This window comes from Musca vetustissima, unplaced genomic scaffold (assembly GCF_032173495.1).
Source record: "Musca vetustissima isolate MV318-11 ecotype Yass unplaced genomic scaffold, APGP_CSIRO_Mvet_v1 utg24006, whole genome shotgun sequence".
In the NCBI taxonomy this organism is placed as follows: domain Eukaryota; kingdom Metazoa; phylum Arthropoda; class Insecta; order Diptera; family Muscidae; genus Musca; species Musca vetustissima.
In genome coordinates, this window is record NW_026873783.1 from 91,504 (window position 1) to 110,781 (window position 19,278).

General features: G+C 34.6%; 4 protein-coding genes across 4 annotated transcripts; 1 reads left to right on the forward strand and 3 right to left on the reverse strand.

Moving 5' to 3' along the window:
- Nucleotides 1-54: 54 nt before the first annotated feature.
- On the reverse strand, nucleotides 55-4,758 carry LOC133328007 (exocyst complex component 1). The gene is made up of 7 exons (XM_061536559.1): nucleotides 4,027-4,758; nucleotides 2,229-2,456; nucleotides 1,713-2,162; nucleotides 1,284-1,647; nucleotides 1,087-1,219; nucleotides 473-980; nucleotides 55-402 (listed from the first exon to the last, which is right to left on the reverse strand). Exons 1-7 carry the CDS (start codon nucleotides 4,735-4,737, stop codon nucleotides 55-57), a joined length of 2,742 nt encoding a protein of 913 aa, XP_061392543.1. The 5' UTR covers nucleotides 4,738-4,758.
- Nucleotides 4,759-5,404: 646 nt separating this feature from the next.
- LOC133327985 (flap endonuclease GEN) lies at nucleotides 5,405-8,554 on the reverse strand. The gene is made up of 5 exons (XM_061536537.1): nucleotides 8,397-8,554; nucleotides 8,014-8,338; nucleotides 7,806-7,959; nucleotides 7,444-7,747; nucleotides 5,405-6,857 (listed from the first exon to the last, which is right to left on the reverse strand). Exons 1-5 carry the CDS (start codon nucleotides 8,552-8,554, stop codon nucleotides 5,405-5,407), a joined length of 2,394 nt encoding a protein of 797 aa, XP_061392521.1.
- Nucleotides 8,555-8,775: 221 nt separating this feature from the next.
- LOC133327996 (DNA-directed RNA polymerase III subunit RPC7-like) lies at nucleotides 8,776-10,743 on the forward strand. The gene is made up of 4 exons (XM_061536548.1): nucleotides 8,776-8,950; nucleotides 9,004-9,141; nucleotides 9,197-9,555; nucleotides 10,704-10,743. Exons 1-4 carry the CDS (start codon nucleotides 8,801-8,803, stop codon nucleotides 10,741-10,743), a joined length of 687 nt encoding a protein of 228 aa, XP_061392532.1. The 5' UTR covers nucleotides 8,776-8,800.
- Nucleotides 10,724-12,637, reverse strand: LOC133328028 (uncharacterized). The gene is made up of 3 exons (XM_061536581.1): nucleotides 12,493-12,637; nucleotides 10,882-11,048; nucleotides 10,724-10,817 (listed from the first exon to the last, which is right to left on the reverse strand). Exons 1-3 carry the CDS (start codon nucleotides 12,536-12,538, stop codon nucleotides 10,761-10,763), a joined length of 270 nt encoding a protein of 89 aa, XP_061392565.1. The 5' UTR covers nucleotides 12,539-12,637; the 3' UTR covers nucleotides 10,724-10,760.
- Nucleotides 12,638-19,278: the final 6,641 nt, after the last annotated feature.

Sequence of the window (19,278 nt, forward strand, 5' to 3'; positions counted from 1 at the left end):
ATGAATAACTTAAATACTGTAAGTATTAGGATACATAATCTATATAAATCTTCATTAATGAGAACGTGCTATATCCGAAAAGAAATTAAGAATATCTTGTATGTTAAATTCCAATGTTATCATCGAACCGGCATAACATTTTTGTATACGTTCCTCCAAGAATTTATACTGGACAATAAACTCTTCCTGCATTGCATGCCAAACAACCTGCAGAAGATTCTCCTCCTCGCATAGATGTTTCTCAACCTTTTTGTAGAGGTTCTCCATACCCTTTTTCACTTCACGGGCTGGATATTGGCTGATAACTTTGCGCAGCTCTTGTTTTGAAAATGCCATTTGATAACTGATTTCGGTTTCCTTTACACCTTGGGCGATTTTCTGTTGAACACCCTCGAAAAATTGCTAAAAAAATAAGAATAAAAAAAATCAATAATACTTATTTTGTCTGATGGTTTTCTCTGTTCCAACTTACATTTAACTTCTCCAACGGCCTGCCAAAGTAACAAATAACGTAATTGCTTAAGGCTTCATTATAACGTGCCTTCGCTTCCTTCTTCAATTCATCCAAAGTGGGCACTTTAAGACGAGCCAGCAGCGAATACATATGATGATAATTTTCCATACGAATCACTTGTAATGGTGTCTTGGGATGTTCCTTGGAATGAGTATTGATGCCATCGAATATGGCATTTATAAGTTGTATATATTTTTCCATATCTGTGCGCCGTGTGGATTTACGGAAGAAATCTTCGGTTGTTTGTGAAAAATACTCGAAATTCTCTACATATGGTAAAATACCACATTTCGAACGTTTGGGTAATTTTGCATCGCGAATAGATTGTAATTGTTGTTGCATAAAGCGATCGAAATTCCGTTTGACCTGTACAAGTACCGAGGCAAAAGTCATGCTTAAAAAGGAATGTGTATCTTGGGCGGACATGACATGTTGTGTTAAACGATCCAAAACATAAAGGGAGTAGCTGAAAAAAAAAACAAACACACACAAAATATTAGCATTTTTCATTTTTAATTTGTATAGACGTGAATATCAATTTAAATTTTTCACTTCCAATTATTTACACTTACAAACAATCAAAGCGTTCAAAACTTTGTATAAAATTAACCAATTCCTGTTCTAAACATCCAAAGAGAGCATTCATAAGCCGACGAACTTCTTCATTAATTTGCCGATCAATTTTCTTTTGAGGAAATTGAGCACCTGCAAAATACAAAAACAACTCATTACAATTTTTATAGACACAAAAGCATTGATAGAGTTATACCATCCCCGGCTCCTGAAACTGAAGACGGCGACAAAAGTATTGACTGTGACATATCTGAACTCTTTTCCATAACATCTACGCCAGCAGATTTGGCTGTTGGACTTAGTACATCCATTTGGAAGAAATGTATGCAGAACTTTTGCTCTTGTAATGCTACAGGTTCCAATTCTGCTAATACCTTTTCCAATACGGTATCAAAACGTTCTCTGTCCGCGGCATCAACACCAGGTCCCCATTGTTCTCTATTAACACCCAATGTTCCATGAGGAACCGAAGACAGCGCATTTTTCTTTGAAATCGATGATGATGAAACGTCCAAGTCTTCACGCGAATTGCGAAGCTTTTCAGAAATTTGAAGTTTAGCCTATAAAAAGGGTATTAGTATTGATACATTTTTTTACATTTTAATTTTGTATTGACAAAGTTTACCAAATTGAAAAAATTCCTTATATCGCGTTCATAGATTTTACTAAAGGCTGTGGTATACACTGTTGTCAAACCCTCATATTTAGTTCTGTCCATAGCCTTGATCCAATGCATCAGTTCAGTATAAGGCATTAGTTCTTGATGTACCGAAGCATGATTTGGCAGAACTAATTCTGTGCTAGATGGCGGTGTATCACCAATTTGATTCGACAAGTGTATTAACAAACAGTTCAAATGTTTGATGACGGGCAATAAAAAGTTTTTCTTCCAACTTTCGAAACGTTTCATTTGGTCACGTACTGCTGCCAAACGTTGCAATGACGGATCTATGTCGCTGTTCAGAGCCTGCTGTAGCCATTGTGCAGCTTCAATGGCTGCCTTGCGTCCTTCGGGTGTACTTAAAACTGGAGATTGTAAAACTCGTTGAAAATCCGGAGGAAAATCCAGTTGAGTCTATAGGAAATAGTAGTTTAAATTATAGAACACTAATGGAAAGTGCTACCAAACATTTATACTTACAATTATTTTGCTCAAATCTTCTTTCAGTTTTATATTATTGTTGTTGGCTATTTTAATCATAGCATTTTTGCCACCAATTTTCTCCATGGTTTCTTTTACATGACTTAAGATCTCTTCATATGAATCTAAACGTTCTTCAAATTTGTCAGCTTCCCCGATTGCTTTGTCGATGTGTTCCATAAGCATCATTACTTGTTTTTCAGATGCCAAAACGGATTGAATATTTGCCTAGGGTATGAAAGACTCAGCTATAATTTATTTATGATAAGTAGACCTCGGATTTTGTATATTTGCATATTTTTTAATAATGAAGATATCGAAATTCTGATTGGACACAAATTCGTTTCAAAGGATTTAGAATTATTTGAAGGGTTCATATTTTTTAATTTTTTGCATATTTGCATATTTTGCATATGCACGAGATATGCAAAAAATATGCAAAATATGCAAAAAATATGCAAAATATGCAAAAAACATGCAAAATATGCAAAAAATATGCAAAATATGCAAAAAATATGCAAAATATGCAAAATATGCTAGGTCGATATGCAATAAATATGCAAAATATATGCATAAAATATGCAAAATATGCAAAAATATGCAAAATATATGCTAAAATATGCAAAATATTCAAAAAATATGCACGGTATGCTAGGTCGATATGCGATAAATATGCAAAATATCTGCAAGAATATGCAAAAAATATGCACGGTATGCTAGGTCGATATGCGAGAAATATGCAAAAAATATGAAAAATATAGGCAAAAATATGCAAAATATGTGCAAATATGAGCAACATATTTCACATATGCAATCATTTTAATCAAAAAAAAAAAAAAAAAAAAAAAAGCATGGTAGTTTTCGAATTTGTGTGCGTTCTTTATTTTTAACCTATAGAAATCTAATTGTGTATGTATGCGTTTCATGGTTCAACTGTTAGATTTTTGGGGCATTATGAAAAATTTGCTAAATATATGTATAAAACATGCAAACATATATAACCGTTATATGGCGATATACTAAAACGTGGACCGATATATCCCATTTCCAATACCAAACATCCTAGGAGTAATAATAATATATGTGCAAAATTTCAAAGTTCTATCTTTAATATTGCGACCTAGCATACCGTGCATATTTTTTGCATAATTTGCATATTTTTGCATATTTTGCATATTTTTGCATATTTTGCATATATTTTGCATATGTTTGCATATTTTGCATATATTTTGCATATTTTTGCATATTTTGCATATGTTTGCATATTTTACATATTTTGCATATGTTTGCATATTTTGCATATTTTTGCATATTTTGCATATCGACAATGCATATTTTGTATATTTTTTGCACATATTTATCGCATATCGACCTAGCATACCGTGCATATTTTTTGCATATTTTGCATATTTTGCATATTTTTTGCATATATTTTGCATATTTTTTGCATATATTTTGCATATTTTTGACATGACCCCAAATATCGATCAATTAAAGCATGAAACGCCTAAATACAAAATTTGAGTCCAATCGGATAAAGCATAAAAAATATGCAAAAATCCGAGGTCTAATGATAAGTAATACATGACACTATAAGTGAACATCGAAGATTCTCCTCATAATTTAAGGTCTTATTTTAATTTTGAATATTCTGCTAAGAATCTAATAGAAAAATCCATTCATGCAATAAAAATAGACAACATTTAATAATGCCCCTATGAATATGTGGGACATTATGTGTCTCTATGAATACGTGGGACACATGCCTTGGTTAATATATATTCCCATTTCAACTTACCCCATCCAAATCATGCAATTCCTTGGATAGTTTTTCAATCAACAGTTCGGCGTCTTTTACCGCATAATCACATTCCGTAAAGAGTTTTGTCAATTCGTTAGATTCCTTATCTGTCAAAGCAGTAAACTCTTGGAATTCCGATTCTTCCTCATCCTCGGTTTCAGCACCATTTTTCCGTAGTCCATCTCGATTGCCCCCACCTGCAGAACCAGCTGCACCACTACCTCCACCACCACCCGCTCCCCCTATTTTCTCCGGCGACTTATCCAGAAGCCAAGCACTTGGTATATTACGGAATTCTGCCTTAACTCCACGTCCACGACCATGCTTTTGCACTTGCTTATAAAGAACAGCCAAAAAATTCTGCCTTTCGTGCAAATTCAATGCATACCATTTATATAGCTTCTCCACCTGGATATCGAATTCGTGAATATCGAACTGTTCACTGCGTCCATCCACCCACTTGATTTCATCCAATTGCCAGATGCGTTTCTTTTTGAATTCGCTATCCTTTTGCTCGGCCTGCTTGACCAGGCACATTGTGACAATTGGAACTGGCGGTGGTGTCGTCACCACACAAAGATAACAAATTCGTTTCTTTTTAAAGGTTTTTGTCACCGAAACCGATGTGAGTAAACGTTCGCCGCACCCATTGAATAGTTCCTTTTGTAGGGTATGTTTAATATTGGCTAAGGAGCCAATTGACAACATATTGGTTGGTTTCGTTGTATGCTCAGTTGGTGAATCCCTTGGACATTAGTTTCCCGTATGTCCAATGTTTTTTTTTTTTTTGTCTTCAATTGTCGGAATTGGTGGAACAATAATACAATACGCCTCCTGAGGTAGGGATTTATAAATCGAATATGGGCTATTCGACTATTCAAGGCTCATTTAAGAAGTCTATAGACAGTAATCGAAAACTGATTGAATATTTTTTTACTGATTCATCAATTCAAAATCGAAAGAATTAGGATAGCACGGGTAATATTATCTGGTCTTCTTCTGCTCTATTCATCATGCATTTACGAAAATATAGATAAACTATTATTCAGGTTTATTGTCAAAATGTATTAATTTGACATTGGTCTGTTAATGTACTTCAGGAATCTAAAGGAACAAAAGTTCCTTTATATGATATCCTGCAGTACGGAAACATACCATTAGACTTGTGCAATAGGTAAAGGATTCGCTATTGGTGGGTTGGTTTAAAATAATTGGTCTGTTCCCGTAACCAAAATGTTGTAAAGCGTTCAAATTAACAATTTCAGAAGATGCTTATAGTTTCTGGCAAATACATACTATTCTAATAAGAAATTTGAATTTATAAATAATATAATTTATTATATACAAAATACATTTATCACATAATATCAATTATCTAATCACTTAAAAGAATACATCCATCATCATCATCATCAGTATTCTGATTGTCGCTTGTGTCACGCTTAGCTAAACTTGTTTCCATGAGCTTTTCAAATACATCTTCATTCTCGGTTTGGAAACTACTATTAAAGAAATAACTAACTCCATTGGCATCATCCGTTTCACTCTGAACGATACTATTGTTTGTATTGAAATTTAAACTTATTCGTTGTTTTTGCTTGAAACGATCCACCACGTTTAGGGGTTTACTTGAAATATCTGCAAGATTTTCTGTAGATATTTTAAATTCTTTAATTTTTTCCACTCTATTGGTTCCAATTTTAACTAAAACATCGAAACTATCATCCAACGACCTGCGTTTTGCTTCGGCATTTGTGGATTTCTGAAAGGATATGGATAAAACGCGTTTTTCACACAATACATCTGTATCATCTATACAGGGCTTTGTTTGTAGATGGCTGGTATTCCCTAGCGTGATTGAATTATTAAGTTCATTTAGTAAAAGGCTAATATCTTTAGGCATAGCTTCGTATTGTAATTGTCGTCCTTGATGGGTGGTCAAAACAAGTCCAGCATGATCTTTCGCCACAATACCATTTACAATGTCCGAAAGATTAAAAGCATTCGGGTCTTCATCATCGTCACTTTCTAAATCCGAAGGAACACTTTTGGTAAGAGGAGTTGAACTTTGATTCTTGGGTACAGATAATTTGTCTCTCGTCTTCAAAGGAGTTACACTGGTTTGTTTGAAATATTTATCAATTGATTGCATTCCTTGTATTGCAGTAGATTTAGGTTTGGTTTGACGTTTGGGCTTTACCGTTTTCGATACTTCATTTGTGGCCTTTATTAAATCATCCAGATTCTCCAATGAACTTAATGGTTTTGCTTTGTTTCTAGGCTTTTTGGCGGCTTTCTTGGGTTTCTCTTTCGACTTTAGAAATGCCTCCACCTGTTCGGGAAATGCCGTTTCCATCATACTCATTGGTTCAACCGTTGTCCAAAGATCAGTAATACCTTTGGGATTTTCCGATTCGAAGTCTTGCAATTGGACATCCGGTACAAGTCCACTAAAAATACCCTTTTCATCATGCCAAACAATTTCTAAACTGGGTATACTTTTTACCACTCTCTTCTTTACAATTTCTTTCGGAACAATGTAAACAACTGCCGATGGCATTTCTTTTAATCGGACAGCATTCATAACCTGCCATCGTGTTAAAATCGGAAAGAATTTCTGAAAGCAATAAATTTCTTGCCATTGTAAGAGATGACCTATTTGTTTTATGAATTTGACCATATTGGGTTGTCGCCAACGCAGATCCAATTTGGGAATAGCTTTCGGTTGCTTTAGAAATTCTTCGATTATAGCTTCCGAAGGAAATGTTGGATCGGCCAAAGCTTTTTTTCGTAGTGTCAATTCGGCCTTTATAGATAGTCGTTCTTCTCTGAAAGGTGATATGTTATGGGTAAGTGTATTGCAAGTCAAAGTGATTGGAAAGCATTAAAAAAGTAAATGGACATAAACACAACTACTTACAAAAAAAATATTGAATTTTTATGATAATTGAAAGCTATAGGGCATTTAATGTACTTAGCATGGCACGTACGATTAAAGAAACGTCCATACTTTGAAGGCTTCTACTGAAAAACTCACTTTTCAGACTTAATAGTTCTTTATGTTTTTAGATACTACGGTCCTTAATTTAAATTCACTGAAATTTTGGTAATCATCGGCCAATCCAAGCCAAAGTTATAAGCAAAAATGTACTTAGCATGGCACGTACGATAAAAGAAACGTCCATACTTTGAAAGCTACTGAAAAACTCACTTTTTGGTTCGGAGGCGTCGATATGTGGCCTGTAAAACATTTTCTTTCGACATTTGTCCTAGAATTTGTTTAGGTCTGAGTTTGTTTTTTGAGTTAAAAATTTTGGTATAATGCAATACAAAATTCAAAATATATACCCTCCAAAATATAGTATAGAGCTTTTGTGTGTTAACTAATAATATAAATTAAAAATTACTACTTACTTCCAAAGGCTTTCATCACATCCACGATTGGTACGACAAACACCACATCCACTTTTCGTATGACTTTGGGTTCGTCCCAAGTGCCCGCAATTGGTACATATACTCTTGTCGTCTACTCTCATTTCTAGTGCCGAATATTTGGCATCTTCGTAACGCCAGCAGCGTATCTTATTTAATATTTCATCATTTGTATATTTATTGAATAGTTTAACAACGCTATCACGCCCAATGCCACCAATACCATCTGGGCAATAATCACAACCACATAACAGGGCCATGACAATGACTTTATTTTGTCCAAAATCTACGGTATATATTTAAATGAAACCTACCAACTTTAACAACCATAATTATCATCATACCCATTTTACTACAAATTTGACGCATATCGTAAATATCAACGGCACCACCTTGTGCTGCTAAAGCCCCTTGAGATGATACAGAAAAATTGCGATACACACGCACCGCACCATAAGCAAAGCAGTCGGAATCTTGGCTAATAACACCGTCTACCAACTAGAACATTTCTTTTTAGTCTATATAATCAAGTCCATTCTAAGCGTTACTTACACCCTTTTGATTTAAAAAAGCACAATATGCCTCTGCCTCGCCAGGACCCTGAACACACTGTATGCCCATGGCAGTAAGAAGATTTTCACACTGTTTCAGAACCATATTAAAACGTGATCTTCCTTTCTCACCACCCTTGGATGATTGTGAATTGGTCGGCTGTTGACTTTGCGTGGGTGGTTTGTCCTTGGGCCGAACACCACGAAATTGTATTTCATTACGTTTTTCCATAACCTGACTTTTCAACTTGGGAGCCGTACCTTCCAAAACAAAAACCGGTGTCACTTCTTCCCATATTAAGTAACAAGTTCGAAAAAATAAATTTCTAAAAATAGAGTCAAGCATTAGAAGACTATCAGGAGCTCCGAAATTGGCAAACTTACTTCAGATGATGTCGGGGATGTACAAAATAATCAACAACATTAAGACTCTCACATACCCAACCAGCCAAATCTATGGCAACCGTTTTGCCTCTTAACTCACAGATGGGCTTGCGTTCGGCATGGGGAGTGAGGATTGTCCACAGATCTTTAACACCCATTATCCAGAAGACGTAGGATTTTATATAGGAACTCCAAGCGCCAACCAATTTTGGATTTGTAAACAATACGTATAATATATGTAATTGGCAACACTCTAAACAGCTGTTCTCAATTCGTTGGCAACTATCTTGTGCAAAAAAAAAAGTTGGCAACCTTGCAAACGGCATGGGTTTTGTTTACATTTTATTTTTTTTAATTTATAAATTGGATAGGATTTTTTTAAATTGTATTAAATATTAACAAAGATGGCTGGCCGTGGCAGAGGTGGAAAGACAGGAACATTAACACAAGAACAATTACAGACTCTGGGATGTGTGGGGAAAGATATGCCACAGGTTGCACAGGCACCTCCACCTACATATCCACCATTGATGTCCAAGCCCGTAACACTCGAAGTAAGATGTACGATAATGTATTCCAGACATCTTTTAATATTTCACTATTCCAGACAACGGCATCACAAAACTATCAAATACTTTGGAAAGAGGGTTTCCTTAATCACATGAGGGATTCGGCATATTTCCTACAACCAGTAGAGAAAGCAATAGCTGGCCGTGGAATTTCAAGATATAATCCAAAAACAATGGTAGTATTGAAATAAATTTTTTAATGAACAAAATCTAATTATGTATTTATTGCAGAATGCCGATGAGAGTATAAAACTTAAACCCAGAACAGAATTCAATTGGTCACTGATGCCGGCCGAATTACAAATGGCTAATAAAAAACGTAAAGTGGTTGCCAAGGCAGTTAAACTAAAGAAAGCTAAGCCCAGTAATATAGAAGATCGTCTGAAGGTATTGGAGGAGAAAGAAAAGACCGAAGATGATGTAGATACACCCAATAAAACAAATTCAGATTCCGAGGAGGACATTGAGGAAGAAGTGGGCGAGGATGTGGACGATGAAATGGATGATGACAATGACTATGGAAATGCCTATTTTGATAATGGTGAAGCCTACAATGAAGAAGATGATAATCTTGATGATGGACCTGGGGGGTTACTCTGTATTGCGATGCGTGAGAAAAATTGTAACGCATCACGTAATTGGTACTCTCTAATTCGTTTTCGTATCTCCTTTCGCATCTACTTTACGCAAATGTGGCATCACCGCACTCTGTAATACGAAAACGCATGTCAAACTCGTTCGTTAAGCGCAAATATCTTGCGTTAACAAAATAGCAAACGCAAAGGAAGCGAAACATATAAGTAAGCTCAATTAAAGGTTTTATTTATATATAAATTGTAAATTATTTTAAGTAAAAGGCAAAAAAGTCACAGTGGCAGACTCAGCAACGTCAGTTCCTAACTTCAGTAGATTTTATGGGGCAACACAGTGATTTGGCAAAGGGACAGTTGCAGAGTTCAAATTCGAAACAACGCGCCAACAATTTGTGGACAAAACTGTCTGATGGCCTCAGTTCAAATTGACCTCCTGTAAAAGATGTCGATTGTTGGAAAAAGTAATGTATTATATTTTTATATAATATGTGAAACTATGTGTGCATATTTACAGGTTGGTGTTGATAACCACCTTGTCCAAGCAATTTCAAAGCAGCGGCCTCTTTTATTGGAGTTGGAATTGTTGTGGATCTATTTGTGAAAGACGAGCGTTTAATAAATACATAAACGAATCTTTATTGAGACGAACATGTTGTATAAATCTATAAAAATTAAATATTTGAAAACGTTTGTCACATAATTCGTACTTCAATTTTAATACCCGTGGTCACTTAGGGAGATTATTTGATCGATCTCATAAAATTCTTTTTTTGTTTTTAATTCGTTCATCATTTTTGTTTCAAAAAATACTCGTACCACACAAAAAATATGTTTTTATTTAAATTTTTTTGACGTTTCCTTTTGTCATTCTTCGTTGTTGTTTACTTTGTGGCGACAGTGTTGCCCTATTTTCGATTTAGTTTGCGAATGCGTGTGAGCGAGCGTTACAGAGTACCAAATTGTACTTTTAACGCATTTAGCTTTCGCATCGCACTTGCTTTCGCAACGCAATACAGAGTAACCCCCCTGTATATTAAGAAATACAAATACTACTTAGATACTATAGTCGGTATAAAATGTACAAATAAAAAAATGCTACTTCGTTTTGTTTTGTTTATTTATTTTTTAATAACGTGTCTCCACAGTTATTTGATTAAGAGAATGTTACTATTTAAACACACATAACTTTACAATAAAATTATTTAATCGGTAGATTCTGGGGGGCTGTAGTTCAAGTGAATGATGCCGGTAGTTTTAACCTGTAATTGAAAGTAGAAAATGTAAGAATAAAATTTGAAGGAGAGAATAAGTGAAAATCCTTACCAAGGCAATGGTGCCAACCAAAGCAGCAATACCAGCGGCCAAGACAGCATTGTATTTGGAGTTTTGGCGGGTGTGGTGTTCCTTCCAGTCACCTTGTGGCACGGGCAAATCATCCATGGTTACTTTAACGCCACTACCGTGGTAGGATGCACGGGACAAGGCACCAGCTGAAAAGTAAATCGTGACATTTTAGTGTAAAAGCTACATTGGATTGCATATTTATTTTAGGTTATTTAAACAAATCTATGGATAAGAAGAAATAATAAAGAATCTAAAGAGGAAACACATTAAAGAATGACCTATTAAGTTGGATTTATTTTTAATTTATATTTAAAATATTGGGCCATTACAACAATTTATTATTATAAATTCTGCATGATAAATTACGAAAGTGTTCTATAAAACTGAAGATTAACTCCTTAATAAATAAAATATATGGGAAATAAAGTCCTTGGCCTGTAAAATTAAAGCATTTCGCAAAATCTCAATTTAAATTATTAAGAAATTTTAGGCTTTCAGCTCAGGGCCGATCCGATACTTAATTGTGTATATAAATATAATTTCAAATATCTAGTGATAGTTATAGTAGAAGAAAGATACGCGATGGGACCCTTTTAATTTACTTCACCAAAAATTTTTGGGCTAATGTTTCCTCAAAAAGCTATTAGGCTAGGACTGATTGGGGTATTTAACTAGCTTTCAGAGAGTACGGCCGAATATTGCTGATATGGACATGTATGCGACTAATGTGGTTTAAAAATGCATTTAAATTAGTTGATGTTACATGCAGAGCAGCAAACATTATCACTTGATGAAAAATCAACAGTTTACGATAAATTTCTGCAGTTACACAACTGCCAAAATGTTGACTATTGTTTGAAACTTTTTTGCGTTATCGATCTGATGGTATACTATGAGACGCTTTCTCCACAATTACACTGCAGCTAATAAATAGATCGCCTTTCGTATCATCAAGATGGTTTCTCAACTAGGTATACAATTCCCCTAATAAATTATACTAACAATTTTGTAGGTCAATTGGACTCACTAACAACTGCACCAAATTATGTAAATCACTGTGGAATAAACTGGATAAAGGGCATATAAAGTGCATATATGTACCTGCAAAATGAAGTATGTATTGAACTTTTTGGAACTCCTTGTGATGTATTTTGACTGCTTCAATTACCGTGACGTCATAAAACATACAAGGGAAATATTTATGCAAGTAAATTGATATGATATAAAAATTGCCTATATCAGTAGATAATTTTTTTGAACGATATGGTTTAGTGGCCACGGGGAAATAAGACAACATTGAGGCATACCACATCCATCATGTCATATCTGAGATACAAGGGGATTGTCTTCTGCGAATGCTTCCGAATGGTTAACAATTTCATTTAACTACAAAAAATAAGTTGAATTCCCATTTTTTATTTATGAAATTGACACTATGTTGTCCGAAAACTCTTTTTCATGTTTTAATAATCGCAGCCGCGACGGTCACATACCAAAACAGTTATTCCAGTTATGTAATTTTTAAGGTTAAAAGTTCTCGTATGGGCATTTCTATTTAAAAAACGCTTTTTAACTTGCCATCAAACTTACCATTTCTCAAAAGGAGACCTTGTTTGACAATGTGTTTAGCCAACATTTTTCTTCAATTTTTCAGCGCTAAAATTAAGAAATAAAAACAAATTATTAGTTTTTTTCTTTTCTTCTGGAAATATTTGCAACTTGCCTGGTGTGTGGATGAAGAATTAAACTCAATCTGACAGTTCAGCTGTGCAGATTATGACAGTCGGTAGGCAGCAACAATAAACGATATGGCAATATTGATTAACTAAATCGTGACGTATGGCGTAAATGAGTTATATGAGACAGATTTGCTATTGTGGCGTAACGCCAAGAAAGTGACCAGAGTTTGATATGGAAAACAAACCAAAGAATTTAATAATTAAACATAAATTTTTGTCGAATCAAAATAAATTCGTGGATAAGTCGAAAATAGTATCGCTAGTTTACGTCAAAACGCAATATCCCAAAATGGGAGAGGTACTTTTTAAGGCCCGATTGTTAAATTTTAAGGCCATAAAAGTAAGTTTACATTGTACCGGATTTGGCTAACCCAGTGGGTTTAAATTGTGTATTCCTTTGATTATATGCCAAATATATCCTCGTAAAGTAGTATTGCAGAACGTGCAAGAATGTAAAAATGTTTATTACGATTGCAAATTTTTCATTTATAACAAATTTATAATATATATATATATATATATATTATACCAAGTGTAGGTTCTTAGAAAAATTCACTTCTTAGAGGTTCCGCATAGCTAAGAAGAAATCTGTAAGAAAATCATTAGTGAACATTTCTTTGAAAATTCACGCGTAAAAGGTTTAGCCCAGCTAAGAAAATATCTTTAAAAATCGTCAGTGGTTCCGTTAGTCTTTGGGAAATTCCTTAGGAAACCGAAGTCCCGAAGAAGATGGGGGATATAGCTTTGAAATGGTATATAATCAAATCTTTAAACAATCATTATTACTTCAGCTTAAACAAAACTTTGCTAGCAAAATTTGCTAGTCTTTGGAAAATTTCTGAAAACTCCATGCCTCAACGGAGACAAGAGATAGAGCTTTCAAATGATATACATACATTGATATTAATCCTACAACGATTTTTATTGAAAAGGACCCGGTCCCGTTTTTGGCATGTGGGAGTTTTCGTCGTGATTACCATAACCGAAGTGCATGTAATATTTCATTTCAAGTTCTTGCAGTAAAGAATTTTGCCTCAGAAATGTTTTTTTACGGGTCCACTATTTGATTTAGCTTCAATATAGAATTTCTGTTCATTTTTATGAGCATTATTAACATGAAATTGGATGAAATAAAATATGTGATATTTATCTCAATGTGAATCGGACTAGATCTAACCATTAACATGTCATTCGCTTGGGACAAAAGTATGAAAATCAAACAAATCGACTTCTAGAAAACGTAACTACCTTATTCTAGGCTAAATTTTGTACGTTGTTCAAAATTTGATGTCAATCTGACAAACATAAGGAGTTTGATGTACAATTTACTTAAAATCGGAACGAAAATACACATATATGGAAGCTATACCCAAATATGAAACGATTTCAACGAAACTTGTCACAGGTTAAGTTATACTAATTTCGGTACGTGACTTACGACCAAACCTTTGTTTATGTAAACAAATATTTTTTGATTCAAAACAAAAATAAATGACATATTTTTCAAAACCAAGGAGTTTGGTCCTAAGTCACTCGAATTCGTTCGTTTAGAATTTTACAAAAACAGGCTGTAAATCTCAACCGATTTTTACGAAACTTGGCACTCAAAATTCTGGACTAAATTCAGTATGTTAGCAATATAAGAACTTTGGCACATTATTTAAATTAAATCGGACGAAAAATTTATATATCTAGATCTGAACCGATTTTCACGAAACTTGGCAGACATAGCTCTAGGCTCAATTCAATACGTCATGCCAAATTTCGTGCAAAAGGGAAGATATATAGGGACTTTGGTGCACTTTTTACATGAAATCGGACGAAACTATATATGGAAGCTATATATAAATCCGGGCCGATTTTCATGAAACTTGGCAGACTTAATTCTAGGCTCAATTCAGTACGTTATGCCAAATTTCGTACAAATCGAAAGATATATAGGGACTTTGGTGCACCATTTACCTTAAATCGGGCGAAACTATATGTGGGAGCTATATCTAAATCTGAACCGATTTTCTCGAAACTTGGCACACATCATTCAGGACATAATTCAGTCCGCTATGCCAAAATTCTTGCAAATCGAAAGATTTTCAGGGTCTTTGGTGCACCATTTACCAAAAATCGGAAAAGATATATATTGGAGCTATATCTAAATTTGAACCGATTTTTCCCAATTTCAATAGGGTTCGTCCTTGGGAAGATATATAGGGACTTTGGTGCACTTTTTACATGAAATCGGACGAAACTATATATGGAAGCTATATATAAATCCGGGCCGATTTTCATGAAACTTGGCAGACTTAATTCTAGGCTCAATTCAGTACGTTATGCCAAATTTCGTACAAATCGAAAGATATATAGGGACTTTGGTGCACCATTTACCTTAAATCGGGCGAAACTATATGTGGGAGCTATATCTAAATCTGAACCGATTTTCTCGAAACTTGGCACACATCATTCAGGACATAATTCAGTCCGCTATGCCAAAATTCTTGCAAATCGAAAGATTTTCAGGGTCTTTGGTGCACCATTTACCAAAAATCGGAAAAGATATATATTGGAGCTATATCTAAATTTGAACCGATTTTTCCCAATTTCAATAGGGTTCGTCCTTGGGAAGATATATAGGGACTTTGGTGCACTTTTTACATGAAATCGGACGAAACTATATATGGAAGCTATATATAAATCCGGGCCGATTTTCATGAAACTTGGCAGACTTAATTCTAGGCTCAATTCAGTACGTTATGCCAAATTTCGTACAAATCGAAAGATATATAGGGACTTTGGTGCACCATTTACCTTAAATCGGGCGAAACTATATGTGGGAGCTATATCTAAATCTGAACCGATTTTCTCGAAACTTGGCACACATCATTCAGGACATAATTCAGTCCGCTATGCCAAAATTCTTGCAAATCGAAAGATTTTCAGGGTCTTTGGTGCACCATTTACCAAAAATCGGAAAAGATATATATTGGAGCTATATCTAAATCTGAACCGATTTTTCCCAATTTCAATAGGGTTCGTCCTTGGGCCAAATAAATGAGCTGTACCAAATTTCAGCCAAATCGGATTAAAAATGCGACCTGTATTTTGTTTACAATTTAACATCAACAGACAGACGGACGGACGGACATGCATAAATCGACTTAGAAAGTGATTCTATGCATATTCTCAAAATGAACCATGTGTCTATCTCGTTTATTTTTGCCTGTTACAAACATATGCACAAAGACATAATACCCTGTACCACAGTGAGGTGAAAGGTATAAACACGATACAAGTGGTTGTGTCTATTTAAACATTTTTTAACACATAACTAAAAACGCGAAAAATTAATGTAAGGTTATGATTTCTTCTGAAAATCCAGTAGGGCATACTATGACATGTTTCCTTCAACCATAAAAAGGAAATTACTTGCAAGCGAACGTGGCAAAACATCTTCAATTTAATTTGAATTTTTGAATGGTACCCAGCTAACAATTTGTTTTGGTTTTTTTTCTGAATTCGGAACCATACTTTGCAAAAGTTTACGATTCTGATGACGAATTTACACCGAAATCGGAACAAAATTGTGTGAAGGTGGCCACGAATTCGGATAGTTTTGTCGGAAACAAATCGGAAGGAGCATTCCAGTTTCTTAACGAATTCGAAAAAAAACTCGGGTGAAATAAAGGGAAATTTTATGCGAATTTTCAATTTTCTGCACAATTTCGGACAATAATCTAAAGGAATAATTAGACCATGATACGTTGTAATAATTATACCATGATAAAAACTCCAGCTTGGTCGAACTTCACGGCGTGTTTGCTATTTTTGTACACTCCGCCAGAAAGGTGGAGTATAAATTTGCCGGAAACGCCATAACATATATCCTTGGTTTGAATAAAATTCTATGTCGATTTTGCCATGCAGAAAGAGATTTGATAGGCCCCTTAATTTCAGTATTTTGAAGGATTTATCCGCATTTTGCAAAGGAAGTTACAGTAATTTACCATTTCGAATTCTTTATAGGCAGAAAATGTTCAATATAGGTTCTTGTTTTGATATAAGCCTCTATATCTTCACATAACTTTTGATGCCTACCCCCATTTTGAGATATTTTGATTGTTGTAGGCGCATTTTCCAGCCGAAGTGGCTGTAATTTGACTGTTGTTTTTTTCAGACAATAAAAAACTCTCCGCCAGAACTTTTACAATAATATAGCCCCCATATAAGGAGATCTCCCCATGACGGAGGGTGTAGAAAGTTCGGCCAATCTTATAGAAAATTGGTTTTTCAGACAATAAAAAACTTTCCGTAAGACATTTTATAATGATATAGCCCCATATAAGGAGATTCCCCCATATATAGAAATTCTGTTTTTATATTGTATTAGATGAAAGGTGTATATTACAAATATTACAGTGTGGTAAATTTCCGGATTTGTTGTGAACATTTTAAGCGGATAGTGTATCTTAAATTTTTAAATAAATTGTTAATTAATAATTCATGTTTTACTGTGGCCTGGTTCTCTTAACCGCACAACAAAAGAGAACCAGAACTAAGAGATAATGGCTATAGCAGAAAACAGAAAATTGAATGGAGAATGTGCAAACTAGACAACAGCGAAAAAGAAGCATTGCCACTGGGTGTTCGGAGTTCATTAGTCCCACAAAGTCAACGTGATGTGGTTCTGCACCAGTGCAATTCTAAATGTTTTAACGCGAAGTCCATAACAGCGGATGACCAAACGAAACGAATCGAGGCGCGTGTGTGTTGATGGTGTGTGATCCGTGATCCTCTTTTCCTCCTTTTGTTATAGTTATTTGTGTTGTTGTATATCTAGCATTGAACCAATGTGAAGTTCATTTAAACAAAACGACAACGTTAAGAATACAAATCAGAAGAGGAGTACAGCAAGACGTTAAAGTGTTTCTTCTTTTTTTATATATATTATTTAAATAATAATTTAAAAAATGCAAGTGTTTTACGAAACAAAATAAATATTTCAATGGAAATATTTGAAAAAAGTGTCATTTTAACAAAAAAAAAGTAATTGATTTATTGCTATTCGAATAGTCATTTTGTATGGGGCATGTGGGTGTGTTTTGTTGCTGTTCCTCTTTCAATTCGACAATTTCAGGACAACCTTAAGTTGCTTAAGATTGCTTCCTGCTTTTACAACGAAGGAGATAACAAAAAATAACCCACAAAAATAAACTACAATTGCCGCATACTAAAAAAAAAACAATTCAATAAAGTGGAAAAGAAAATGCCACCAGAAGGAGAATGAGAACTTTAAAATATAGTAACGTAAGTAAATTAAAGAAAAAAAAACTCTAAATCACAATGCCATTAAGCATTTTCCACCGTTGGTTTGACCGTTTTTTGTTATCGCAATTGACTGGATCGCTGCCTGGTTTATTTTAATAATCTTCTCCTTGTTTTTGTTCTGCTGCCTTTGGGTTCCAAAAAAAAAAAAAACGTGTTCAACCAGTTTTTGTTGCCTTTTTTTTTGGCGTACTGTTTTCGATCCAGATTTACACTCTACAACTGCACTGTGGTCTGAAGATTTTTAGAAAAGTTCTGAAAATTGGGGATTTAAAAAATAATAATAATAATTCCCAAAAAGGTCCCGAAACTGCCAAAAGCATTTTCATTTCGTGGAAAATTAATAAGAACTTCCAACAACCAAAATGAGACGTGACCTTTATAAACGGGATTTATACCCAGAATGCCAAAAAATACGTAGGGGGATTATGCGTTTAAAATCTTAAAAATATCGATAATTGGGCGGAATATTAATATGCACCTATGCACAAATATGAACCTATATATTTATACCCTTCACCACACTGTGGTACAGGTGGTGAAGGGTATATGTTTGTAACAGACAAAAGGAATCAAAATAGACCCATGGTTCCTTTAGAGAATATGCATAGAATCACTTTCTGAGTCGATTTACGCATGACCGTCCGTCCGTCCATGTATTTTTGTGAACAAAGTGCAGGTCGCATTTATGATCCGATTTGAATGAAATTTGGCACATGTCACTTATTTGGCATAAGGACGAACCTTATTGAAATTAGAGAAAAACGGTTCAGATTTGGATATAGCTCCCATATATAGTTTCGTCCGATTTTAGGTAAATGGTGCACCAAACTCCCAATATTTGTCCAATTGAGACAAAATTTTGCACAGAGTACTGATTTAAGTCTAGATTGATACAAGCCAAGTTTGTTGAAATCGGTTCAGATTTAGATATAGCTCCCATATCTAGTTTCATCCGATTTTATGTAAATGGAGCACTAAAAGTCACAGCTTACTGAAGTAGGTCCAAATTAATGTATGCAAAGTTTTGTTGAAATCTGTTCAGATTTAGATATAGCTCTCATATATTGTTTCCACCGATTTTATGTAAATGGTGCCCATACTTCAGATGTTTGTCCGATTGAGACAAAATTTTGCACAGAGTACTGAATTTGGTCTATATTGATGCATGTCAAGTTTTGTATTGGATTTTTTGTCGAGATATATGTTGGATAGCTCACTGTGTCTATTTATAAATAAATGATTGACATTCAATACCCTTCACCAAAGTGGTGAAGGGTATCATATAGTCGGCCCGTCCGACTTTTGAACTTTCCTTACT